The following is a 27,697-nucleotide window of genomic DNA, read 5'->3' on the forward strand; positions in this document are numbered from 1 at the left end:
GCTATTGAGCGGAATGGCACTTGGTACCTTGTGCCTCGTCCCTCTTATAAGAAGGTGATTGGTGTCAAATGGGCCTTCAAGACCTTGTACCATAGTGATAGCTCTTTGGACAAGCACAAGGCTCGCCTTGTTACTAAAGGTTTTGCACAGCACCCAAGTGTTGATTTCCATGATACTTTTGCCCCTACTGTTCGCATGGCAACTATTCATGTTGTTCTTCCCTTAGCTGGTCATAGGAGATAGCCTGTCTTTCAATTGGATGTGAAGTCAACCTTCTTGAATGGTGATTTGAAGAAGATCTATGTAGAGTAGCCTCCTAGCTTTGGTTCCTCAGATGGGAAGGTTTACAGGTTGAAGAAGGCCTTGTATGGCCTTGAAGCAGGCTCTGAGTGCTTAGAACAAGAAGATTGATTTGTTTCTCCAGGCCAAGTTAGGATATCGACGCTCTAGGGCCAATCCGCAGCTTTATGTGCATACTTCTGAGGGTGGTCGTATGTTGTTTGTTTTGTATATTGATGGCTTGATTGTTACAGACGATCATGCCCACAAGGTCAAAGAGACAAAGATAGCCCTACATCAAGAGTTCGAGATAATGGATTTAGGACTTCTCCATTTCTTTTTGGACCACGAGATTTATCAAACTCAAAGGGGGATTTTCATCTCTCAGCAGAGATATGTGCAGGAGCTCTTGGTGACTTTTGGGATGGGAAATTGTTGGTCCATTTCTACTCCTGTGGATCCGAACTTGAAGGCCACTTTACACGTAGATTCTCCTTTGGCAGATGCTACCCGCTACCGTCAGCTAATTCGATCATTGATTTGGCTTCTCAACACACGGGTTGATCTATGTTTTGTTGTAGTCTCTTAGCTGGGTTCATGAGTGCACCTCAGCAGGTGCATTGGCAGGCTACTTAGAGGATACTTGGATTTCTGAGAGGGACCTCTGACCTCGGGATTTTCTATCCAGCAGGCACAAGTGCTTCTAATCTTGTTCTTGCAAGTTGGAGTGATTCGGATTGGACTAGAGACATGGATCAAAGGCGGTCTACTACATGTTATTGTTTTACCTTGGGTGTTGGTGCTATCTCTTGGAGTAGCAAGAAGCAACCCATGGTAGCCCTATCTTCAACTAAGGCAGAGTATCGAGCTACATCTTCTACCACATGTGAGACTGTGTGGCTTCAGCGATTGTTAGAGGAGCTTGGCTGTCCCCCAAACTCATCCTACTATTTTGCGGTGTGACAATGAGAGTTGCATTGCCTTGGCACAGAATCCCGTATTCCATGCTCAGACGAAGCACATAGAGATCCAGTATCACTTTATCAAGGAGAAGCTTCTAGATGAGACCATCAATGTGGAATATTGTAAGACCAAAGACAATCTTGCAAATTTGTTTACGAAGGCACTTCCACATGCTTTACTTCACCAACACTCCAAATCCCTCCGTTTACTACCTTGTCTAGGATCTGAGAGGGGTTGTTAAGAGTCATTTCTTGAACGCGGCCACATCAACAGTGCCACGTGGCAGTCCGCCATGTGGCAGCAGTTAGACTGCAACAACAATCCCACTGCATCAATCGGCTGCATTTAATGCAGCCGACCTGATCATTTATGGGCATTATTTTCAGCCTATAAATAGGCTGAGTTTTCGGCGGTCTTTGTGCATTGTCTCTAACAGATTTCAGCATGTTGATTGCGGAGATTGCTCTCGGGGCTGACAGAGATCAAGATCCTCGAGGTGGAGACATATGCAGATATTATCTCTGCACCCATGTATAATTTTGCACCCTTACACAGCATTCTTCACTGCAGATTTTCTGCGTTTCACTGTCTCTTTCTCTCTCTATTCACTCTTTGTCACAGTCATTCACTTCCGCATTGCTTCACTCTAACAGTATTGTGGTAACTACTCAAGGATCCAAATGAGCAATGAAATGCTCATGTATGCTCTACTTGATAAGGTAAAGAGAAACATACTACATGATGCATGGTTTTTCACCTTAGTGGGATGCTTACTCTCCTAACTTTTCATCTGCACCAAGGGCCCAACATATACAAACAATGCTAATACAAAGGAGTGATGCATAAAGGGGTATTCTCATGCAATGAGATGCCACTTGGATAGTGCCCTCATTGTGAAATTATTCACTTACCCAAGCACCCTTTTTACAAGAATGAATCATGAAAATGAATAATGAAATGCAAAATGTGTGCAATCCAATGAGAAATACAATAGGAAGAAATGATGTCGATGTCAAGAAGACACTGTCAAAACCTAAATGTATCATGAGGGTAAAGCAACCCTCTCTCAAGCCATGGATGTTGATATCAATGAAGAATAAGGAGCTATGTCGATATGGTGGTACCCAAAATCTAATGAAATGATAGAAGCTTTGATTAGATAGACTTGGTGCGCCTCAACTAGAAAAGTTGGAGGGAGAGTTCCACACCTGTGTACTCAAAACATGCCTCTGTTGAGCTAAAAATGCATTAGCTTTACTTAAATAGCCCCAAAACTTGATTAATTAACAAGAAACCTAGTTTATTTAAAAGAAACACGATCCTAGAGAGTTTGTGTGTCCCATAAGCACAAACCCACTTGGGAGGGCCCAAACTTTCTGTAAATACGTATACGGCCCTCCATTTAGTAAACAATCTCGTTTTTGCAGATTTCAAGTGTTTTTGCTTGCTGCCCACACATGAGCAACCGGCCACTAATGAAAGAACAATGAAAAACAATGGCTGCCATGATAAGTGGAATGATACTTAAGACCCAATCTCAAAAGAAAAGACACTATCTCTATCTCCATGTTGATCAAGGATATGAAAGCAAACTCACCAAGGCGAGGACCAAAAAACCATACATTCAACCCAATTAGGATTGGTAGATTCTCATAATGTTGGGCCTTAGTTGAAATGCAAAACATGTCACATAAGTATCACAAGAGAAACCATAACTTGCATTCTAGCTATCATGTTGAGATGCTTTTGGTACTTAAATAAGGCTAAAAAATGGATCAAGTGGATGTGTGTGAAGCGGAAGTAAATGATAAGTGAGTGTGTAACGAAAGACAAATAAAAAGTGTTGAAGGCAAGGCTTAGACTATGGTACCCAAAAGATCTAGCCAGACTATCCTAAAAAGATGAACCTAACATGACCTAGAGGTTGGTAGCCTGATTAGCGTAGGAATCCTAAGGGTAAACTAGGAATCCCAAGAATCTAGCCTAAATGGATAATGAACAAGCTCGTCATATCAGCCATAGGGCATTGAATGAGGGGGAGATCCAAAATCCACCACATGAGCAGCTGGCCACTAATGAAAATAGATACTAGGGGGTGGAGAATTTGCACTACCATACTGGGGGAAAGACCCTCGCTCAACCTCCATGGAGTAGTACCAATTGCCACTCCTTAGGGACTCCCTCAATCCCTAAACCACGGAGTATCTCGTGCCCAACAAGGAGAAGGTCGGATCTCTCCTCTACATGCACCATCTGCTAAAGTCTTTGAAACAACCACCGGTGGTGGCATAGTTGGGGAAGCCGATGGGGAAGTAGTATCCTCATCCAAAGAGGAAGCATCTCCATGAGGTGCGGACTCCAAAGATACTGACTCAGTGCATGATGCCGATGCCTGCTAGGGCTTCCTCCACTCACCCTCAAAGAGTTTCATCCATTGGAGGTGATGAAAACTCAAAATCTGCAGCACAAGGCTAAAAAAACGCAGGTGTTCATCCTTCACAAACAACAAAGACTTGCAAAAAACAGCAATTTGGCTCCTCTATGCACAACCTGTTCACCGCAACCTCCAAAGGCTGAAAACTCAAACTTTTGTCACAAAGAATGAAAGCCTTCTACGCTTCTACACTGCCCTAATACCATAGTTGCACTCATACGTAGTACGAACTGGTTCGTACTATAAGGTTCGTACCGTACGAAATCGTACCAAAAAACAAGCACTTTTTTTTTCCTTTTTTTTCTTTTTTCTTTTTTTTGCGTGGTTGTTGTTGTTGGTGGTGGTTTGGGTTGTTGACTGTTGTTGTTGTGGTGGCGGTGGTGATTTTGTAGCCTTGATCGATCAACCAAGAAAGGGAGTGGAAGCTTGATTAGACTCCTCATACATGTTTTGTTATGATTTATCCTAGAGCCAAAGGCCATACATAAGGTATTCAAGCAGTTCCAAACGTTTCTAATTGATGTCCTATCATTTTTCACAATATGTTAGTATCATCAATAAATAAATTCAGCACCATTTGAGAATCATCAAGTAGCTTAATCCTATTGATTTTACCTTCGTTCACAACTCATTTTGCACCACCCAACCCAAAGCATTAGTACACATTGCTAATAAAACTAGGCTAGAGGATAGCTTGGCCTAATGTACCTTCTAAGAGTACACGAATTAGTGAATGTACCATCGGTAGCTGCTTTAGCCTTAGCAATGCCAAACAAAACCATAACAAAATTCATAAATCTTTACCAAAACCTTTGGTGGTTTGTTTGGTAATTGTTGGTCTCACAGGTCATTTTGGCCTCTTGTAGACGTTAATAAAGCATCTCATCTCATTTCATCGCTCTCTCTCTCTCTCTCTCTCTCTCTCTCTCTCTCTTTTTTCGTAAAACTCTCTCTCTCTCTCTCTCTCTCTCTCTCTCTCTCTCTCAAGCATACATACCTCTTATTTGTATGATCATTCATGTATGATGTATCCACTCCTATGTATGTACTTGTAAGTTGTAGCACAATTTGCGCACACAACATATGCCATAAAGGTTTTGGCATGTTACCCTCAAGTATTCATCTTATATACTCCAATAGCATTGCTATTTAGACTCTTAATATCTGTTCTATCATCTATAGTTCAAAATAATGAAGTTAAATTTTTTTTCGTACTAATATTGTACCGTATCTTATAAAATCTTAAGGTACCATTTAGTACCGTATTTTATCGTACCGTACTTTTCGTACCTGACAACTACGCTTAATACCATGTCAAAGTGCTACAAATGCGGAAGCGTATGGACAAGACTTAAAGATAATGAACACGAGCGAAAGGGAGAGAAAAAAGAGACAAAAGAACGTAGAAATCTACAGTGAATGAAAGCTGAAATGAAGAGAGCAGATATACAAGGGCTGTCGGTGTATCTCCTCAAGCTGCATCTCTCCCACCAATCCCTACAAAGACAAACTAAAGCGGGCAAGCTGAAAATGGGCTCTAAACAGCCAAAAAAGAAGGGAGAAATAAGGCAGGTTGGCCAACCAAATTTGGCCAACTAAAAAGCTGCAATAAATACGGCACGGCCGGCCTCCATGGCATTGTCCTACCCATGGAACCTGCCCAAACACTGACGACTATTAAAGATAATGCCCAAATTGACAAGAATATTGACAAGAATAATGAATAATGTCCTCCGGAAGTACCTTCGAGAGAACTGACTACAAAAATGGTAATCTAAGAAATGCAAGTCCAAGGGATGACTAATCTCTAACAAATGGCCACAAACTAGCTGACAACAGCCTTTGGAGCTGATAGTGATGGCTGGCAACAAGAGTAGCACCTTTAAATGATGGGGGATTGATGATAAAAGCAATTGCGAGCACAACAAATGAATAAGGAGCCAAAATAAATGATAATTAAGAGGCAAGTTTAGGTAGCTCAACAATCCATTGTCTGCATTATGTAAAAACACATTACAAACGAACTCCATCACGTCAACCTTTTCTATGACCTACCTAAAAGTAACAACCAACAAGATCACTTGCCCTTTCCCTAAATCATTGTGTTACACTGAAGGCTCTCTAGTGCAGCTGATATAGCACTTCTATCAATGACACCCACCTACATGTTAGCTATTAGCAAACAACGTCACCTTCATGGGGTTCACTATATAATACCAAATTTAGTCTCCAAATCAAGAGGCGACTAACCTGTTAGCAGAAATTAGTCAGCTCATGGTGTGAGTCTGTGTGCAGAGGCTGGGCATTTTATGTAGCATTTTATGCAGTATTTTATGGCACATTTTTGTGGCCATTTATGATGTACTTTTAGCATTTATTGTTGGCCGACCAGCATTAAATGCTGGCCGACCTGCATTTTATGCTCCCCACTTTTGTGGCTATTTATAGGGCTCCTCCTCCACAGTCTGTGGTACTTCAGCCATCAGTGGAGATCCTTCTGGGAGAGAGGAGCCGGTGCTGAGGAGCCCACGCAGCCAGTGACTCACCGTTGTATGCTGCTGTCTCGTGTTCGATATGGATTCCATTTCCCGAGCATACATCTGAGTTCTCATCTGTCTACTGTGTTCATTCTTTCTTCTGTCTTGTGTTTCAGCATTTATTTCAGCATATTCTTTATGCTTCCATTGCTGCACCACTTCTGACATGGTATCAAATTTCAGGCTGCAACCTATTTGTGCTATGTTTTCTTGCTGATTTCAGGATTTACACCCTTCTTGCTGATCAGGCAGCTGTCCTTCCTGCTGGCGACTGCTGATTTGCTGCTGGCGACAGTGTTTCAGCATTTGCGTTTTGCGTTTTTCTGGACAGATTTGTGTTTACTGCTGTTCCACTCTTTGCTGCCCGTGTTTCCTTCATCAAACTGCTGGCAACAGTCTTTAGCCCCTGTTTATTCAGTTTGCAGCCTGCGTTTTGCTGTTTACAGCATTATTTTTGCCTGTTTTTCTAATTATTCAGGCCGTTTTTGCTGTTTTTGGCAGTTTTTGACTGATTTTTTCACTTTGTGCAGCAGCTTTTGGCTTATTCTGGTCAGCCTTTGGGTTATATTGCATGTGAACTCACTATTTTTGGTGTTTTTGGTTGCGTTTTGGCTGTGCTCACTCTCCAAACGACCTTCTTTTCTTCTACTTCTCTTTTCTACCTCCTCCAAATGGCCCCTCCGTGCACCTCAAGTGAAGATAAGTTACATGGACCTGATTATCTCACATGGAGTGCTGTCATGAAAGCTTGGTTTGTGCAGAAGCGGCTATGGTACATCGTCTGTGGAGCTCTTGCTCGACCTCTCCGTCCTTTTCCTCTTCCTGAAGTCTTTGATGAGGACAACCATGAGGAAGCGGTGCTCACATGGGACTCGGACGATGCCCGTGCTTACTCGGCGTTGCTTTGGTGTATTTCTAAAGCGGTCTTACCGGCGGTTACCTCCTGTAGGACATCTCCTGAAGTATGGCAGAAGTTGCAGCAGATGTACGAGGCACCTTCCACCATGCGGGCCGTCACACTTTATGGCCAGCTCCAGCAGATGAAGTTTGAGCCGAAAGATACTATTCAATCTTTTCTTCTTCGTGTTACGCAGGTACAGGACCAGCTTCGGCACATGCAATATGCTCTTCCCGAGGTGCATCTTGTCGGGACGGTCCTCTATAAGCTCCCCTCGGAGTTTGATGGAGTGACCAATGCTTTGCGGGCACAGACATCATCGACTCCTGTCAGTTTTACACATATGACCTCGATGCTTCTTGAGCATGAGGCATCCTTGAGATTACAGGGGCGGCTTCCGGCACATTATGGAGGTGAGGCTTATGTAGCTTCAGAGAGGGGTGACGGGAAGAAGAAGTCAAAGGCCCAGTGTTACCACTGTGGCAAGAAGGGACATTTGCGGAAGGACTGCAAGAAGTTAGCGGCTTCCAGGAAGAAGGAGCAGAAGACGAAGCGGGATGCTGACTCTACCGATGAGTCCTCTCCTTCATCAGACTCCGACTCCGATCCTCCGACCAAGGGGACGTCCAAGGCGCGGAAGGGATCCTCTTCTTCGGATCGCGGGAAGGGCTTGGTTGCCCCTTCCTCGGCTGCTTTCTAGTGGTGGTGATGAGGTCATCCCTCACGACTCTCTTATGCCAGAGAGGGAGTGTGAGCGGGTGTTGGTGGGGCTGCAGTGCCTCATCTATATTTTGATATAGATGCACAGGATCCAGAGAGGGATGTCCCTGACGCATCGACGGTATCTGGCAGTGAAATCCTAGAGACTGGTGTTGATTTCTGGGTTCATGATGAGCTGTTCTTCTTGACAGAGAGCGAGAGGCTTTCGTCTGGAGCTCACATGAGGGGACACTTTGGTAGTTTGGCCAAAGAAAGGAATCCATGGTCACATGTTCAAAGACATGTTTGGCAGATTGGCTTTGTCTGTCCTGAGTGACATAGGTGACATTACACAGAGAGCTGCTATGAGTCTTCTCTATTTTCAGGTGTTGTTGGTATGATCGACATCGACATCAGATACTCTCCGAGGCATCTGGGTGGTGGGCTGGCCACTCACCGCTTGGACATCCATGGTCCTTCTGGTGTTTCTTTGTTGTGTAGTTTATGATTCTCCATCATTATTTTATTGTATCAGATCACACATGATCTGAGAGAGGGTGTTAGCAGATATTAGTCAGCTCATGGTGTGAGTCTGTGTGCAGAGGCTGGGCATTTTATGCAGTATTTTATGGCACATTTTTGTGGCCATTTATGATGTACTTTTAGCATTTATTGTTAGCCGACCAACATTAAATGCTGGCCGACCTGCATTTTATGCTCCCCACTTTTGTGGCTATTTATAGGGCTCCTCCTCCACAGTCTGTGGTACTTCAACCATCAGTGGAGATCCTTCTGGGAGAGAGGAGCCGGTGCTGAGGAGCCCACACAGCCAGTGACTCACCGTTGTATGCTGCTGTCTCGTGTTCGATATGGATTCCATTTCCCGAGCATACATCTGAGTTCTCATCTGTCTACTGTGTTCATTCTTTCTTCTGTCTTGTGTTTCAGCATTTATTTCAGCATATTCTTTACGCTTCCATTGCTGCACCACTTCTGACATAACCCACTTGTAGAAAGTTTAATCATCAACAGCTAGCTCGCCGTCTTGCTCCTTACGATTTTGACCACATACTCTTCAACTCGGTTCAAAAGATTTTAAAGTGTTCACACCTAGACTAGCCTTTAAATTGGGTCTTTGGCCATAAGCAACCAATTCACCTTGCATGTAAAGAAATGACAAGGTTTGCACTAGATACAACATGTACAAAAAGCACAATGAATGAAGTCAAAAACTCAGAGAATGAAAGAATGATGAATGAATTCAAATGATAAAAGAATGGGCTCAGTCATTCATGTCTCCAAGACCAAGGTTGAGGAATGAGCCAAGAAGTCTACACTTGGGAAGTGGCTTGAGATGACTACACTATCCCAACTAATCAAGGTGACAATACATGTAGAAGTAATCTACACTGTGGAGAAAGCACGTTACAAAATGCAAACCAATTTGCCCCTCGATTTGCTCGTGGATTGGCCTTCACCCTGCTCCTTGAAAGACAAATTCAACCCCAAATTCAACATTGGTTGGCTGGCCTTTTCAATCTCCTTGAAATTCCTCAATTTCAACTACTAGATTTCAAGTCCTAGGCCCTCAATTCTAAGCACATATCCCAAGGTGGCTGTCAAGCCCTAATTTCTTATCGTAAATTAAGGTTGACAACAAAGATTAACTGAAATCTCTTCCTCTGATAGCTCAAACTGCTAGAAAATGCTAAGATAACTTGAGAGATGGTTGGGACATGAGAGAGAATGCTAGAGAGAAATTTCAGAGTTTCATCGCGAGAAATATTGAAAAACTACTACTGTCCTACTCAAACACACATGGAAGCTACAACCTACAGCTTAGGACCACCAGAAAGATTGTTGTTCCCTCCTATATACTATCACCTGCACCAAAAGGATCTTGGGCTACTATCATCTACTCCTGAAGGACTTCGAATTGCTGTTACTTGCTATAGGACTGATCCATGGTGGCTACAAATCACATCAGTAGCATCTCCTTGCTCTTTAACAACCTCTTTCTCTCTCACAATGGCTAGAATGGACTTTCACCAACCCCTAAAAACGATTTCCCTACTTGCATGGGCAAGTTTTACCAAGTGCCAACATTCTAATCTCAATTTTCAACATTATCCAACTTATTAAATTAATTTTTAGAATATTAATTTCATCAATTAATTTATCTTCCAAGTATCCCTAAGCAATTTACTGACCCTTAGACTAGCATTAATTAATTAATTAATGCCTTGTCCCTAATGTCACTACTAAGATTAATGGCCAATAAATTGATCTAGGTCCAAATCTAACACAGTGTATCACCTAGTACCTATCAGGCATAACTTATTACAACCTTTACCTTTGGCACCAACTAATATCTCAAGGTCCTAGATCCCACACTGTGAAATAATTGACTTCCACCTCACATTTACAAGTTACATGAGCACATTTGATTAACTTTTAATTAAACGCTAAGCAAAGTAATAAAATTTCACGATCTCGTGATAGATTCAAGTAAAAGAAAATCAAATTCGAAAAGACTCATAGGCAAAGTAGGCCATTAGTTGAAGCAAGCGAAGAAAAACCACTCATCGTTGCATAAAGCTTACCACTTTCAATAGACATATGAGTACATCAAGTACATTGTATTGAATCCAATTTGACTTGCCACCTCAAATCCCTATCTATCCAACTCAACATTCTCATCCCTTTGCATATCAACTCTAGTTTATATTGTCTCTTCAACGGAGAAGACACCACTCAGATACGCACATACGCAAATTTATCAACACCCCCCTTAATAATTTACCAAGTGAATATAGATGTCCAACCAAGTGAAACATCTAGAAAGACTTGATTGTGCAACTTTGCACATGTGAGTAACTAGCCATTACATTTGGAAGATATTGATAACAATCTTACAAGCTGGCCTGGTATATTTGTATCCACAACAAAAGAAGACACAGAATAAGTAAGCACCATAGTTCAATAGTTTAAACTCTTTGAATGCTGAATAAAAAAGCATCGTGCAATACCTAATTAGACCTACCAACTTTATGATTGCAAAAGTTTGCTCAAATATGGAAAGCAACTTCAGACTGCACACTCCAAGTTGAAGTCTTATTATGTTCATTGGTCGATACTTTTGATAGAGTAGAAAGTTTCTTGGTTGCACATTCGGTTCCCCCACTTCCAGGACTTAAGCAAAAGAGCCATTACAAACATGGAAGTATTTGAACAAAGCTACCGGTAAGTCTTCCTACAAATGAACTATCCAACAAACAGCATGTATTGCCACATGATATTCAATTGCCGTTGCCTGTTTTGACAGATAATAGATTACAATGTGATAAGCTAACAGGAATCGTTCCTTTTGAACTTCAAGGCACAGAAAAAGTATGCATTGTAATGAAAGCTTGAAATTGGAAAACTTTCATCAATACTAGCTCCTCCAGCCTGTTAAAACAAAGGAGAACCGTAGTATAGCCAGAGTGTAGAAAAGAATCGTTAAACCCCCTAGAACAATTATACTGCATGTAAACAAAGCAGTGACTCGGTGCACTAGTAGATAAATACTTACATCGTGGTTGCAGAAGTCCCTGATTTGCCTCGAAAGAGAAAGAACTCCAATGTCGTCTTTTAACATTTTCGTTTAGCAAGCCTTTAGGTACAATTGTGTTAACTGTCTCATCGCCTCGTAAGAGACGTCCATTCTGCTTGTTCGTTTGTACGGCCGTATGCGTATGCCTGGCTTCAACGTTGATACAGTCGCCATTGTTTCCAATAAGCACGGATAAGAATCGCAACCAACCAGCACTAGAAGAACGCTCGATCATCGACCGACCGGCAGGCACTGTTCCATGTAAAGGATGGGCCTGCTTGACCTTGTCGCCATGCTCAGATGGAGTAGAAAAAGATCGTGCCACGAAGTATCGTCTCGATAAAGCCCTGAGACAATATCTTCTTTCTACAGAGTAATACCAGCATTCGACAACCAAATCAGGGGAAGAAAACCTTGAGGAGGGTGGCTGGATATCTCTAAGAGAAGGAAAGCATCGCCGCAGCTCGCTCAGAATCCGCATCACTCCGGAGATGCAAACATGAATTTCTATCTCGGGGAGAGCACGCGCTGCAAAGAAGAAGCAGCTTTCATGGCGACGTGTTATCCAAAGAACCTTGATGGAGGGAAACCTTGAAAGATGCTCTCGAGAAGTTCAGTCAAATACGGCTGCAAGGAAGCAAGAACATAAACTGCACTGCAACTCTATCAAATGAGTCTCTAGAATCTAGATAGTGGTGGTGACGGGACACGCGGGAGCAATTTATGCATCCGGAGTGAGATGATGTGCACTACTGTTTGCTGGCAACTTGAGGTTTACCCTTTCCGGGCGCTGTGAGCATTCCAACATACCAACAACCTATTCCGACCATCGTAATGGTTCCCAACCAGTTGGAGGGAGGCCACGAAGACTTGATTTGCACGTGCGAGATAACTTGTGATATAAAATATAATTTTCATAACATTGAACTAAGACTTCAGTGTTTATTTTTGAAGGGCTAGTCCATATTTTCTCCTGAAGGTCGCTCTATGATCTTGCCCTTCGACTTGAAGGTCTCTTTTGAAAATACGGCCTTCTAATGATGTGTGCAATAAATATTACCTTTCAAAATCTAAAGTTTGTGTAAGGAAGCTTTTTAATCAAAATCACTTAACATCGGTAAAATTCTAATTCATGTACAAGACAATTTTTCCTTTCAATTTTTATTATACATATTCGATTTAATCAACTCTATTATGAATCATTGATATAGCCTTTACTATCTAGCCTCGATGAACTATGTAATCAAATCTATTTTCATGTATCTTTGGCAAGAAACTTCAAAGTAATATATGAGACATAAATCTTTGCATTCTTATAAGCTTTAACAACAATGTTAATATCTTTTTATTTGAATTGTATGCAAAATAACAACTTTCAAATCTCAAGTCAATAAAGAAAAGAAATTGGAATAGTCCATACAAGTGATCGAATAGTGAGAGCACAACTATCTAACTTGTGGTATGGATGTCGACATCCCGATGAGCTTTCAAGCTATCCCAAGTAGAGTAGATCGCGTCCCAATCTACCTCTCTTGGGTCTCGTGTGCCATTGTAAGAAAGAAACATAAGCTTGTTAACATTCTCCAAGCTCAATCGATTCCGGTCATTTGACTTGACCCGGTTCATCTTGGAGAATCCCCTTTCACAATTGACTGTGCTTGCAACAATAACCAAGCAAGCACGCCAAAGCTTCTTCATCTCACCAAAAGACTGATCCCATTCAATATCATGTGCACAAAACTGCCATGCCATATGCATACTCTTTCCACGACATGCTCTCTTTAGTTTTGCCATGAACTCTTCATATTGCAATTTACACATATTCACATTCACTATATCTCCAAACCTTTCCAACAATGGCCTAATCCATATAGCACCCATGTTGAAAAGACCACGTACATCCTCTGGATAGTCTCTAGGGCTAAAGATTTTGGTAGCCTCAAAAAGCTCCAAGTCATGAAATCGAGCATGCAATGAAGTTATCACACTACGAAGAAATTGTCTTCCAACATCAATACAAGCATCCCATGTGATAAGATCCTTGGTTGTATCTTTATTTCCCAAGACATTGATATGCAATGGATGCTTATCTATCAGTTGTGCACCATTTTGAAACACCATGTAACCATCTTTCACTTGCCCGAAAAACTGAGTAATATGCTCAGCACCTCTACCAAACTCACCTGCAAGAAAGCGAGCTTGAAGAATAACCATTGTAGTCACAAGCTCCGTGCCAATTGTGGTAATATCCACATGATCAACTTGGAACTTTTTGTTCAAAACATTCAAATGATGAAGTACATCTGTCAATAAATGAAGAAAAAACTGAACTTTAAAAGAGGTAAAGGAGGTGTACAAATCACATTTCTCTCGCTTCCAAATTCGCAAGAGCACGGGCATCAAAGTTACCATTCTCTTTGTTACTTGCCCACGTGATAACCAACGAATGTCATGCATTCTCAAAATCTCATGGGCTGAAAGATGAAACTCTGAAGCAAGGTCCTTTACCTCTTCATGTCTCTTATAAGAGCTATTCACCCATTTGTAAGCCTTCTTTACTGCCTTTTCCACAACATCAAAAATAGGAAATCCACCCAATGCATCTTTTACTGCCAAAGCATCTCTATGTGCAATGCAATGAATTCCAACCAAATGAGGTACATCTCTGGCAAAACGTGCAACCAATCCATTCTCCATGCCCATCATAACACTGCAGCCATCAGTGGCAAACCCCACTAATTTTGATTTTGATAAACCATACATGCATAAGAACTCTGAAAGTGCATCATATAAAGCAGCTGCAGTTCCATTTCTTGTATGAAGCAACCTAATGAAACGATTGCATACATGACCAGTTTTTGTCAAATATGTTATACACACAATCATATGATGGTCATTAGAGACATCTGTACTTTCATCTACCATCAATGAGAAGAAAGGACTCTCAATAATTTCACTTTTAACCATCTCATAAAAGTGTGTATAACATGCCTCCAAGAAAAGCAAAGAAGATGTGTATGAAAGGTAGGATGCATAACAATTCTCAATAGGAACATTTGGTGTTCCAAGGAATGCCAATTCCTCAACATTCTTTTGAAAATCACACAAAGGCTTATCCCTAATGGAAATGAAATACAAAACTTTCAAAAGCACTTTTACACGAGATACCTTTTTATCTGCTGCATTAGAGTCCATCTTTTCAAGATGCACGCTCATAGGCACCATAGATTTCCTTTCTTTTTCAGCCCATAGAAATGCAGCCTTCTCATGCTCTTTCGATTTCTCATGAGTCTGTAATGATGGCCTTTGAAGTACTGTACTCCCAACAGTAGCAAAAGCATTACTCATTCGAAATTGTATGCAATAGCTACAAAAAATCCTTTCTTTACCATAAGCATCGTGCAATGAATAACTCCATGGATGATATGTTTTCCAATGCTCTTTGTAAGAGCGTTGACCTTTCACTTTTTGAGGTGCACTACCCTCATAATCTAGGGTAGCGTCTACATGAGCAACATATTGCTCTCTTACCCCATCAAGACTTCTCATAGCATCATCAAAAGAATCCACACTTTCACTTGCATCCCCTATAGGCATGTTTAGATCCAAACTCACATTTATGTGAGTAGTTGTAGTAGGTGTGTCAAATGTGGGTGGAGGTGCAATGGATGAGGCACTTACAAGCATGGAATCTCCTTGAGCAACCCGTTTCTTTCGAGCAAGTGCTAGAGATAGAGTCAACTGACTCAAATCCCTCTTAGGACGACCCATGTCTATAATATGGATGCAAAAAGTAAATGTATGCTAAAGTTAGACACTCGTGACTCTAGATGGTAGTGGCAAATACTAGCAATCTTTAAAACTTGAGATTTAAAAATTGGTAGAATGTTGAACTCATACCTGCTCAAAGTTTTGATGAATAGGACTTGATTTAAAGTTAGATGGTATACTCCAGTATCCAATATCAATCTACCCTGCAAGGCAAAGACATATCAAAAAGTGAATGTCCATTTATGCTTGAAGACCACAATACCTCTTCCAATATACTAATTACATTTCTTTTGACTAGTTCTGACTCCTAACTGGTGAGGACTTAGGAGGAATCGCGACTCACGAGAGGACTTGAGTCTTAAGACTTGAAAGTTGAGGGCACTATGATCTATCTACCAGACTGCCACAGTGCCACTATTCCAGTGCCAACTGGTCAGTGGTAAGTTGGTAACCGGCCCCTGGGCAGCGGGCGGCAGCCTCAGGGCTGTTGTAGCCTTCAGACTCCAGAGTCAAAGCTCCCGTAGGCGTCACCGCGTCGGGCGATAGCCTGTAGGCTATCACGCTGTGTGGCGAGCCATGGCTGGGCCGCTGGCCCCTGGGCAGCGATAGCATGGTGGCTTGTGGCAATGGGCATCCCCAAAACACGGAATCCACTGTCCGGGACCTTCCTTTCTTTCCAGCCCTGCGGAGTCCGGACACACAACTCACGACTTCAAGTTCTAAGTCCTCAGTGCTCACTGCTCACGAGTTGAAGACTGAAGTGCTAGGTGGCAGTGGGCACTGGTTGCCCGGTGGTAGGCTGCAGCTGCGCAGCCTGCATACTCCAAAGTCCAGAGTCACTCGACGGAGGATGGAGGTACGGTAACAAGTTGGCGAGGGGGGACTCGACTCCGACCACCCAGACTCCAGAGTCCACGCCGCATGGGCTACAACAGCCACTGGCCAGCCTACGACTCACGAGAGCTGATGTACATGTCGCTTTCAAGAAGATGAGGGGGCTGGGGAGGGTTTCGAGGTGCAGCGTGCTGCGAGTCGTGAGTCGTGACCTGTAAGGCTGTAGGCTGTCGCGTTCAAGAAGATAAGGGGAGTCGGCCTGGAGACTGGAGGGTTTTGATTTTCTATTACCTATAGACTATAGTCTATGTAGTATGGATATAGATAATACTAACTAGTTAGTAGCTAGTAGTATTAATATATTTATAATATAATATATTAATTTTTTAGAAAAAAATTTGCCCTTCGAATGCAGCCCTAGAAGAATTTCGCCTTTCTCTAAGAAGGGCAAATTTTTTCTTCCCCCCTTCAAATGCATTGCTTGCAATATTTTGGGATTCTCCAGCAGGTCGATAATGGCCCAGAAGGGCTGTGCAACCTTCAAAAATGAAAGCAGCATTGAAGTCCGTGCTGGTGAGCACAAAAATGACTAATAAATTCAGGCCAGTTACATGGAGAGGTGGATGGCCGGTTTCACAAAAAAAAGAAGTGGTCGCAAGGGTACGCGGAACATTTAGATAGTTTCTGAGTTTCGTGCTTGGCAGACACTTCTAAGGAGGGGATCTTCCCGGTCCAACCTTTTATCCGCACCCATAGCATATAAGGACAACACCATTCGCATTAAAAGTAAGATTCACAATTGTCAAGAGTTGAACTTGCAATCTTTTTTGGATGCATTCATCCATGGCTTGAAATGGTTTGGAGTTGGAGCGCACTCCTGAATCTAAGGACCTTTCTTCACCAGTGAAAAATTTGCAACTGGGCTGTGCACTTCCTCCCAAACTTGTTGGTTCACATACCTTAGAGTTCACAGTCAGGTTGGAAACCCCAAACCTTTCTGAGCCAAAGGTGAAATGCTTGTCAAGTGAGGTTTGCTTCCCTTTCGACACATGTGAGATTTCCTATTCGCTATCAACGAATAGGCACAACTTTTCAAGTTATTAGGTTATATTTTATTTACTTGAAATTCCCTTAGTACATTCCTATCGAGCATGCATGCATCCAACGAATTCATGGAGAGGCCTATGTAGACTACTCAAGCTTTCTCATCCTTACATTAGATCAATGCATCTAAAGCATGCTAGGCTTCTCCATCATTTCCTTTCAAAGTATCAACTCCTCGATGTGGATGAAAATAGAGAGAACAAGAGAGAGGTGGTGCAAGGGATTCCAAAATGCAACAATCAAGCAAATTTTAAGAAACAATAAAACAATTTTACAAAAAAGTAGAAACCATAATTACAATCTTGCTACTTGTAATATCAAAAGATGCGATTAGTGTGAATAGGTACTTTTGTGTTTCTATGCATTGTGCATTCACACACACACATAATCCCACCATAAAGTATTATTGTCAACCACATTTGCATGATACTTAAGACATCCACATGATGTATCTCCTTAGGGATGGAGGCCAACAAATCACCATTGAACAAGTCCATAATCTAAAGCTTGTTAAGTGTCCCAAATCCAAGTTGAAAATTTCCATTGAGCCTATTATTACCTCAACTTAGAACCCTAATACAACTCATAAACCAAGAATAGTGTATGCTTTGCACTCTATTTTATTAAAGGCTTTCAAGAGTCGACTCTATGGCAAGTGGATTCACATTCATGGTCTAATAATACGGGCTAGAATGCTGCAACATCGGATTAATATACTCTTAAATGCTAGAGTAATTTATTTAATCATAATGTTAGGATGTGGCAAAGGAAGAACCACAAGCTAACCATGCAAGACCACTATATAAGATGCTCTCTTAAGTTTTAAGTACTTAGGGGTTTCTCCATTGTGTCAAGGATCTTCTCTTGTTGCATTTCAAGGGTTCCTTTTGCAAGCATCACTATTTGTTCATCATCTAGTTCATGATCAGGATTAGCTACATAGCATTTCAGTAAGCTTACATGGAATGCATTGTGCACCTTGAGATATAGTGGTTGTTTGATAGCTTTCATGTTACTTTACTTATTTCATAGGGATACATACTTCTTGTCATGTTGAATAGCTTGGCATACAAGGTCTAGGAAAGGATTGTCAAGAATAGTTATAGTTCTTAGATTTTGCACCTTACCAATACCATTAAGAAACACCTTCCTACTTAAGGCATCTACTACATCATTATTCTTGTTTGGCATGTATTTGATTTCAAAATTGAACATTTGCAAAATCTCAACCATCTTCTATGTCTCGTGTTTAGATCTACCTCAATGAAGGTTCACTTAAGGCTTTTGTGTAGCATAGTTGGATTCATAGGGTTTCCGCTTCTTTAAAGTATAGTCCATGTTTCTTTTGTATTGCACCAAGACTCCTCCAATTGCAAGTCCACTTACATTGATGACTACTTCAAAATCTCGATTAAAGTTTAGGATTTTCATTATGAGAGTTATGGTCACACATTCCTTCAGTTTATCACAGCTTTGTTGATACTCTATCCATATAATATGGGCATATTTCTTTAGGGGATAAGTCTCAGTGGTACTACTACAAGGGAAAATTTATTGATAAAGATTCAATACCATTCTCTTCCACAAATTTCTTTGACTATCTTGGGACTGAATGATTTAAAATGTCCTTGAACTTTGCAAGATTGACCTGTATTACTTTAGCAAATACAATATACTCTAAGCATTTGATTCTATCCATGTCGAATATACTCTTGCTCTTCTTAGGAGAGAGTTTCTAGCAAAGAGTTTAGAGTACAATCTTCAATTGGACCTCATGATTCTTTTAGCATTTTGAATATACAAGTGCATCATCAAAGAATACTAGCACGAAAGCATTAGGTAGGGGTGAAAGATGTCTTGCATTAGTAGGAATGTTTGGCCTTTGCCCCCTAAAACAAAATCTCGTAAACCTTAGGAGAGAGGGAAGAGAAAAAGAGAGAGCACGTATACACACCCAATTCCCCAACACAAAAAGAGGCCCTTAACACCCCATTGGCATCCCAAAACCTCTTAAAAACCTTAATTCACTAAACCCTCATATATTTCCCTAGAATTTCCACAAATTGTGTGGTAGGGGGACTTATTCGAGCTACTGTGCTTGCTGAACATACAATGCATGCAAGGAAGAAGCTCACTTGAGAAGACAAGAAGAGAGATGGAGGCCAAAATGTTTTCTTTAGTTTTTCTCTCTTTTTCCTCACACTATACAATGTACACAAAGTATAGATAAGATACATCATAAAGAAAAGTGGCTACTAAATCAAACAATGAATAACTAACTATACCAATGGACTAATGCTACAAGTATGCTATTTATACATAGGTGTAACTAACCGAATATAATAAGTGATAAGTTAGTGGCCATATGAGGATCATGATGACCATGGATGTGAAATATCAGTTACCTAATCCTATGTGCTAATATATACCAAGTCTATTTCACCTGTAAGTATCTTCTCTCACACAAAATAGTAATGCATCTCAATGTGTTCTTTCCTACCATGGAACACATGCTTCTTAGCCAAGAGAAATCCCTTTTTCAGAGCAAGCTTTCCGAGCATTAAATAAAAATCGAGCAACACATGGCAAAGTGTCACATCTAACACAACTTTTAGCCTCTTTATTTACAAAGAATGCTAAGAAACTGTCCCCAAAAACATAAGTTGAAAAAAAGAGTATTAAAATTACAGTTACCTAAATAAAAGGTATGCTTTTAGGGTTGGTTGTCCAAATCAATGCAGAAACGAGACACAGGGATGAGAAACATGTTTGTAGATTTGATTCTCTAAATGTTCGCATGTATGTAAATGTTCTAATGACAACAAAACACTTGTTCAAGGAAAGAGTGCTAACTTCAAGAATGCCAAGATCATAACTTCATAAACAAGAGGCATGCTTTTAGTGTTCATTGTCAAAACCAACACAAGAACGTGACATCGTGTATGAGAAAAATGCACGTAGATATGACCTTCAAAATGATTGCATGCTAAAATGAAGTAGAAACATAGGAGGAAGCTTTCATCATAATGACACAATCTCATGACATTGCACATTTATCTAAGAAGATTTGGTGTTACATTGGAACATGTCCCTACAAGTATAAAAAATATATACACAAAAAAAGGTAGTTTAAGTGTAACTAACATAGTTCACTACATGTCCCTCTAGTGGGAGCATTGATCCTTCACACTCCTGAAGCCTAAACAACTCAACTTTGATGAATGAACTCACGTGACAAGGGGTACATGCCTAGAACATTCAAGAACACATAGTACAAATGCTTGCATGGAATGTAAACTTGATGCACGGTTTCTCTCTTTTGAAAATCAACACACATGCAATGAGGAAACACTGTAATTGATATAGAGTATTTTATGCCAAGAGATCTGCTTCCTTTTGTGCTAGGTTAGAATACATGTGACTCATTGCATAACACAATGGTCTCACAAATAAATTTTGCATCCAAGGTCCTACCCTTTTAAATATCATTCTTGAAATTCCTTTGTCAACATTGATCTCCATTTAACTAGTTTACCATCTTGATACTTCGGCCAATATCCACTAGGAATACTTGCATGAATAGATGCAAATGGAGTTTGCATGGCAACAAGACCAACATCTTGCCAGACAAACCATTGTTTTGAAGCATTGTCACCTATGATAGAAGCAAACTTCTACACTTAGCCACTGGTTAGCATTGGGCTTGGGGGTCCCACAACATGATGCTCATCAACCACCCATGACTATGTGTTCGAGATATTGCAAAACCAAATGAACCCCTCAATAACACCACCAAGATACTTCCATCAACCCCAAAAGCAAGGTATAGGTACATCACGGCCATCTTTCACATCATTATTGCATATATACTATCCATATTGCCCAGTCTGATAATATAATCTACCAAATCATGTCATTTTCCTATTTGGTTTGGTTCTTCGAATTGTCCATACTGTATTTGAACCTTTGTCTCCTTAACACCAAGCTCTTTACCTGTTTGTGATGAGGCAAATTGATGAGTATTATGCTTTCTCTTTATCACTGTAACAAACTCTAGCTTGTGACTATCTTCATCCAAAAAAAATGAGGGATGCACATGCTTTGAATGCTTCTTACAAATGCTAGGCAATCCCACATTTGTTTGTTGCATCTTGGGGGAGCCCACACCCATTCTCTCCATTGAAGCATGGGTCAAATCCATTAACTGCTTGTTAGAGGTAAAAGAAGCACTTTTAGCATAAAATCTATTTGCCATGTCTTGGACCCAGAGCCAATGTCAAACATATTTCCTTTTAGGTACGCATTATACCTTATGCTCTACAACAATGTTAGGACATGTCCACACCTAATGCTTCAAATAAAGTCAGATGTTGTTTACATATCCAATGGAAGCCCTCATGCCAGCATGCTTTGCCTCAAAAAGGTTTGTATGTGGCACAAAAATACAAGTATCATCTTGGGCAACAAATTTTGGACTTAATGAAATTATATTGTGTCCCACCATGCCAATCATGTCTTAAGAGCAGGGATCTCATTGTCTATTGGACTTAATGAAACCCAAAAATTTCTAAGCTCCTACTTGCATATAGTCACTGCATTTTCAGATGATGTAAACACATGCTCTTGCCACTTTAAAGCAAACATATATGTGCTATCTAGGCTCCACTCTCAAGCAAACACATGCTCTTGCCACACGTCACAATGTTTTGGGTCTAGAATATTAAGGATCTACAATGAAAAAATATCTTAATGAAATAACCCACCAATACCCATGCTACACATAAGAGCAACATATGGATCACGTACCTTTTTAACTTTGTTACCACATTGCATGGAAAGATCCCCCAACTTCTTTTCCTCTAATGTGGCCAATTGCTCATAAACATCCTTGCTCTTGATTGTTCAAGCTTGTAGTTGATACCTTGAGTGATCTACACCTAAAATTGCACCACAGCCAACCATGAGTCATGGCACAACATTGCATAGACAAACCTTCCTTACATTCCAAATTCAAGAATCAAAATACCATCCACGCACCCTTGGAGAAGCGAAAAACCCATCACTTACATTGTATACAAGTTTTCTAATTACCATAAGTAGGTACCATGGTTTAGCGAGCATATGTTTGCCACATTAACCAACTCATCATGTATGGGAGCTCATTCATGTACTCCCCATGGTTCGCAGAGTGGATGTTTGCCACATTAACTAGCTTGTCATAGAGGGTGGGAGCTAGAGTGCATGTGTGTTTAGATTGCATGAAATGATTCACCATTATATTTGACTATTGAAATGCACTAGCAAAAATATAAAACAATTGCAAAGCTTAATAGTTCATTAGCTAGAGACTCGAAAGAAGTGAAATCTGCTGGGGGTAAAGGCCCCTTTGCCTAGCCGCCCGTGTATTACTACACTAACAGTACCCGCCACTGCACACTGCAGGTGGCGGGCACCCATCATTGTCACTTTATTCTTTATTCTTTTAGTGACAGTTTGAATAAATGAAGGCTTGATCACACATTGTGACTATTGGAGTTCCCATTATATGTCTCTCTCTTTCTTGCTCTTGCTCTCTCGCCATAGCTCTTCTAAGAAAGCTTAGATCCCTCTCACCTTTCAAATGTGGAGCCCCAAGAGAAACACCAAGGAAAAGGGGATTCTACAGCAAGAAAATCTATCTTGTAACATCAACAAGCTTTTATTTCATTCTTTAGATGACCAAAACAAGGAAAATGGCAAATCTTCACGCAGCATCATAGTAGATATCTCCCACAGATTTGATAGAATCAATCATAATCTTCAATTTCTTCATAGAATCCATCAATAGAACAAGAAACACAAAAGAATACACCATTTTTGAATGGAAATAAATTATATAGTATTTATCTTCATTGTCTTCATAGTTTTCTCTCTCAATCTCTCATAGACAGATACATTGTTTTGATAGAATTGACTCTCTCTCTCTCTCTCTCTCTCTAGTACATCATCTCCTCACTACAATACTCAAGAATGGCACTTAATAATCCTTCTTAGGTCGTGGATGCACCTCCCAAGAGGTATGGAAGGTATGAAAGGGCACTAGAGCCACTACAGTGTCTCTTCATAGCTCACTACTATCACTGTCACTTCAGTCTTCTCTTCAGTCTTCAGCAACTACTTCTTCCATTTTTTAAAGCTCTTTTGAACTTAGATTCATCCTTTCCAAAAGTTATAAAACTTTTCCAAAGTCACACATACATTCTACATAACACTTACAGAATATCTACAGAACAGAGCAGAATAGGAACATAGCAAAGACAGAGGCTCTACAGAAGGTCTACAGAGGGTTACAGAAGGTCACCAGAGAATAGTAGATCCTTATAACTTATACTAAAACCATTACAAACTATCAAAAACTATTGAATAATCTTTTAAAAGATTTCAACCTTCATCAATCATCAATCCATGCTTCATATAGAAGAAAATTAGAACAAAACAGAAGCTAAACAGAAGGTATCAGAACCAATCAGAAATTTAATAGAACCTATCAGAACATTACAGAGCCTCATATTTCCACTAAGAATCATCATGAGCTTCCAAAAAATAATCAATATCATCCAAAACACTCTCAAACACTTCCAAAAACAACCAATCATAACTCAAAATCCATAAAAAATCAACCATTCAAACCTCAAAAATAATAAAAATCAATAAAAAATTCAGTTTTTTTCCACTCTTAACAAACTGCATTATAGCATGGTTGCTTGAGCATTTGAGCTTGGTCCATGACTCCTTTAGCTTCCTATTGATTACCTACACTCATTGGGTCTCCTTCCTGGCAGCCATAACCGATTCTCTTGAGCTCCCGTCACTCCCCGGCTTCTCGAGTACCTACCCGGCCCATTTGGGGCACCCTAAAGGCATGTATTGAAGCATTCTTTTGAGTGTTTATTTCAAATTGCAGGGTACAGTAGGAAGGGATTGCAAAAAAAGTCATTTTTTACTTTAGCCATCCCTTAGCACTCATTGGCAGTCTCATTTGGGCACTATACACTAGGTTTATGCTTGGCATTTGATCCCGAGCCTTAGCATTGAGCATTGATGTGATTTAATTTAGGTTTGGGACTATATACACAGTTTACAAGCAGCCCGCAATAGTGCTACATTAGTATTTTATCTCTAGATCACTTTGGCATTGATATTTGATGTGTGGTTGGTCCCAAATGCTCCCGAATGATAGGGGAATGTATGCCTATGATGTGAGATGCTTTTTGGGCTAAATTTTCTCAGCCATTGACTATTTTACACAGTCCACAAGCAGCCCAAAACAAGCCAGCCCCCCTGTCATTACACTTTATACTTATGCTACATGGTCATTTGATGCTCGATTATGCCCGGTTGGTCCCGAGTTGTCCTCAAATGTTTGGGGAATGTATGCCTATTTATTGGCCATCATTTGGAGCTGATTTAGTGGCCTGAGATACTCAATTTTACATAGTAAATCAATGTTGTATACTCCAAGGTTGAAGCTTATTTAGTCACTTTATGCTTTGCCTACTACTCACAGGTGCTTCCCAGGTGTTTCATATGACTATTGGGATGCAAATGAAGGTTGGCAAATGCTTTGGATGGTTTTGGAATGTATTTTGAGCCTTGTTTAAGCTCCGTATAGGTTGGCATTTACTTGACATTCGTCTACACTAGCATGCTTTGTGACAGAGATTATAGCTATGGTCTATGTATGACCCATTGGTACATGCTTGATGCTTATGTTACCTACACATGCTAGTTACATTGTTTGGACTTGAATGCTACTAGAACTTTGTTTGGGCTTGACTTTGGATATTCTGGAGCTTATTTTGTTCTTACTTTGGCTCGTCACAGAGATTGATTGGGATCGTCTTCATGACATTGGATGCTATCATTGGATACTTGATCACTCATATGCTTTGGATGTCTTATTGATGCATGATCTTGGATAATCCATCATTGGTGCTCATACATGCTTTGTTTGAGCTTATTTGCATGACACTTATAGCTTTTGTGCCAGTGGGAGCGTCTTTGTACGCTTATCAGACATTGAGCAGCAATGCGAGTTATGCATATTGAGCTTTTGGATACCTGGGAATGGGATCTCCTTGTTGTTGATGTATGTTTGATATACCTTGGTCTATGTAGATGTACTTGGGCTGATTTGGCTTTATATTCACTGAGCAGACACTGACTTGTGTCAGGTCTTGGCAGTGGTATGTACATTTTGCCCTATTGATTGGGGGGGTGTATTGACTTTATTGACAGACTTTGTCTGACATACTTGGGTGTTGGCTCATGTTAGCTTGACTGTTGCGCGCTTGTTGATACCCACTTGATGTTGGTTTTGCATTGACAATTAGTGATTGACTTTGAATATTGGGTTCTGCCTAATGTCAACTCTCATTGTACACTGCTGTCATAAATTATAGCAAGCATATATCTTCGGACTGTGATGTATTTTTCATGGTGAATCATCCTGGTTTTATGTACTTTTGATGGTACTTAGTGGAAAGTATCATTAAATACTAAATTCTCGCCATTTTTCCTTGGTTTTGATGGTTTTTTTGGTCATTTTCTACAGTTTACAACAAGCAATTTTGAACTGTCTGCACTATTTCAGCTTGCAATATGGTATCTTTTTCCACTAACAGTGCTATCTTCAACATCACTAAGCTTGATAGTACGAATTATGCCTATTGGAAGAGCCAAGTTTGGCAGGTATTGGTGCAAAAATTGCAGATAAAGCCACTAAGGATGCATGACGAGCAGCCTGAAACTATGACTGATAATGAATTGGATGAGCTTGATGAGTTATGCAAGCCCACCCTCATCTTGTCTCTCATTGAACATGCGCATTACAATGTGGTTGAGGAAGCACAGAGTGCTTGGAAGCTTTGGGATAAAATCAAGAATCTCTATGACAAGAAAAGTCCAGAAAGTCAGACGTATTAGTTGAAGCAACTTATGGACCTGTGCATGAAGGAGAATATGATGATGTCTGCTCATTTGAGCCAGTTCCATGCTATTCTCAAGAACTTGACTTCACAAGGCATTACCTTCAATGATGAGGTTACTCCATTGTTTTTTCTTGGGACTTTGAGTGAGCCATGGGATGCATTCTGCATTGCCTTATTTGCTCTTGGTACTATTTTGAACTTGCTTGAGTAAGAAGAGATCAACCGTAAGAACTTGGATGCCTCTCATGTGTCACATGCTTTGACTGTTAGAGGCAGAAATGGTAGGAATGATCGTGGGTATGGATGTGGTGGAGACTCGCAGAAGTCTAGGTCTAAGTCACGCAGTAAGTCTCGAGGGAGAAATGCTAATGTGACATGTCATCATTGCGGCAAGAAGGGTCATATATGCCCACAGTGTTATGAGTTGCACAATGAAAGGTGCAAAGATAAGGGGAAAGACAAAGTACAGGAAAAGTCCTCTGATCGCAGCATGGTACCTGCAAAATCTAGTATAAATGTCATGTAAATTGATGGCTCTGATGGGGAGTACATACTTGCAGCTAGTTCTTGTGATGCTACGCCATTGACCGAGGTTCACTCTATGTATGTGCAGTGTTGGCTTTTGGATTCTAGTGCTTCATTTCATGTTACACCTTGCCGTGAGTGGTTCCACTCCTACTGTACTATCTCTGCCTCAATTCGCTTGGGTGATGATAGGTCACTTGCTATTGTTGGCATCGGGGATGTACGACTGCAGTTCTCTACTGGCAATACTTTTTTGTTACAGGATGTACGTCATGTACATGCACTTACATGCAGATTTATGTCTGCAGGGCAACTTGATGATGGTGGATTTCATGTATCTTTTGGGGATTCTACTTGGAAGATCACTCATGGAAGACTTGTGCTTGCTAGAGGTGCGAAGGCTCATAGCCTCTATCCTCTTGTAGTTGATGGGTTCTCTATTGACCATGTTTTGTCAGTCTGTTCCATCCCACATGTATCTCTTTGGCATGCCTGTTTAGGCCATATGTCTTTGAAGGGAATGAAAACACTTTTTGGTTTGCAGTACTTACCACCCCTTGACTATGCATGTTTTGATTCATGTGAGCATTGTCTTTATGGTAGATAGACTAGGAATACCCATAAGAAGTTTGGTAGGACACGCATGAGTGAGACCCTAGCATTGGTACATTCGCATGTCTGTGGGCCCATCCCCTGTCAGTCTATGGGTGGTGCAAAGTATTTTGTGATGTTTCATTGATGATTTTTCACGTGAAGTCTGGGCTTACCCCATTAAGCTTAAGTCAGATGTCTTGGCTATGTTTCAGAGATGGCTTGCATTGGCTGAGAACCAGATTGGGCATAGGCTAAAATGCCTTAGGACTAACAATGGAGGAGAATATGTGTCACGTGCCTTTGAACAACTATGTGACAAGAGGGGTATTAAGTGTCAGTTGACCGCCCCCTATACCCCACCCCATAATGGTTTGGCTGAGCGGATGAATAGAACCATCCAAGAGTGTGTACGCAGTATGCTTAGCCATGCAAGCCTACCGCAGAGCTTTTGGGCTAAGGCAGTCAGTACAACTGTGCATGTTATAAATAGATCAC

The 27,697-nt window shown here is 40.7% G+C and overlaps 2 protein-coding genes across 2 annotated transcripts in view; both read right to left on the bottom strand.

Annotated features, from left to right (window-relative positions):
* LOC148025230 (metal tolerance protein C4-like) overlaps positions 1-12,210 on the bottom strand; it is an 82,136-nt gene extending 69,926 nt beyond the window's left edge. The window contains exon 1 of the mRNA XM_087695029.1: positions 11,385-12,210. Coding sequence (XP_087551155.1) covers positions 11,385-11,886 — 502 coding nt within the window. The 5' untranslated portion in view covers positions 11,887-12,210. The remainder of the gene's footprint in view (positions 1-11,384) is intronic.
* A 644-nt stretch (positions 12,211-12,854) lies between these two features.
* On the bottom strand, positions 12,855-15,176 carry LOC148025232 (uncharacterized). The gene has a single exon (XM_087693665.1). It carries the CDS (start codon positions 15,174-15,176, stop codon positions 12,855-12,857), a length of 2,322 nt encoding a protein of 773 aa, XP_087549791.1.
* Between the last annotated feature and the right edge of the window lie 12,521 nt (positions 15,177-27,697).

The sequence above is a fragment of the Lygodium microphyllum genome, chromosome 15 (assembly GCF_053477565.2).
Source record: "Lygodium microphyllum isolate KBCC chromosome 15, Lygodium_microphyllum_v1.1.10, whole genome shotgun sequence".
In the NCBI taxonomy this organism is placed as follows: Eukaryota; Viridiplantae; Streptophyta; class Polypodiopsida; order Schizaeales; family Lygodiaceae; genus Lygodium; species Lygodium microphyllum.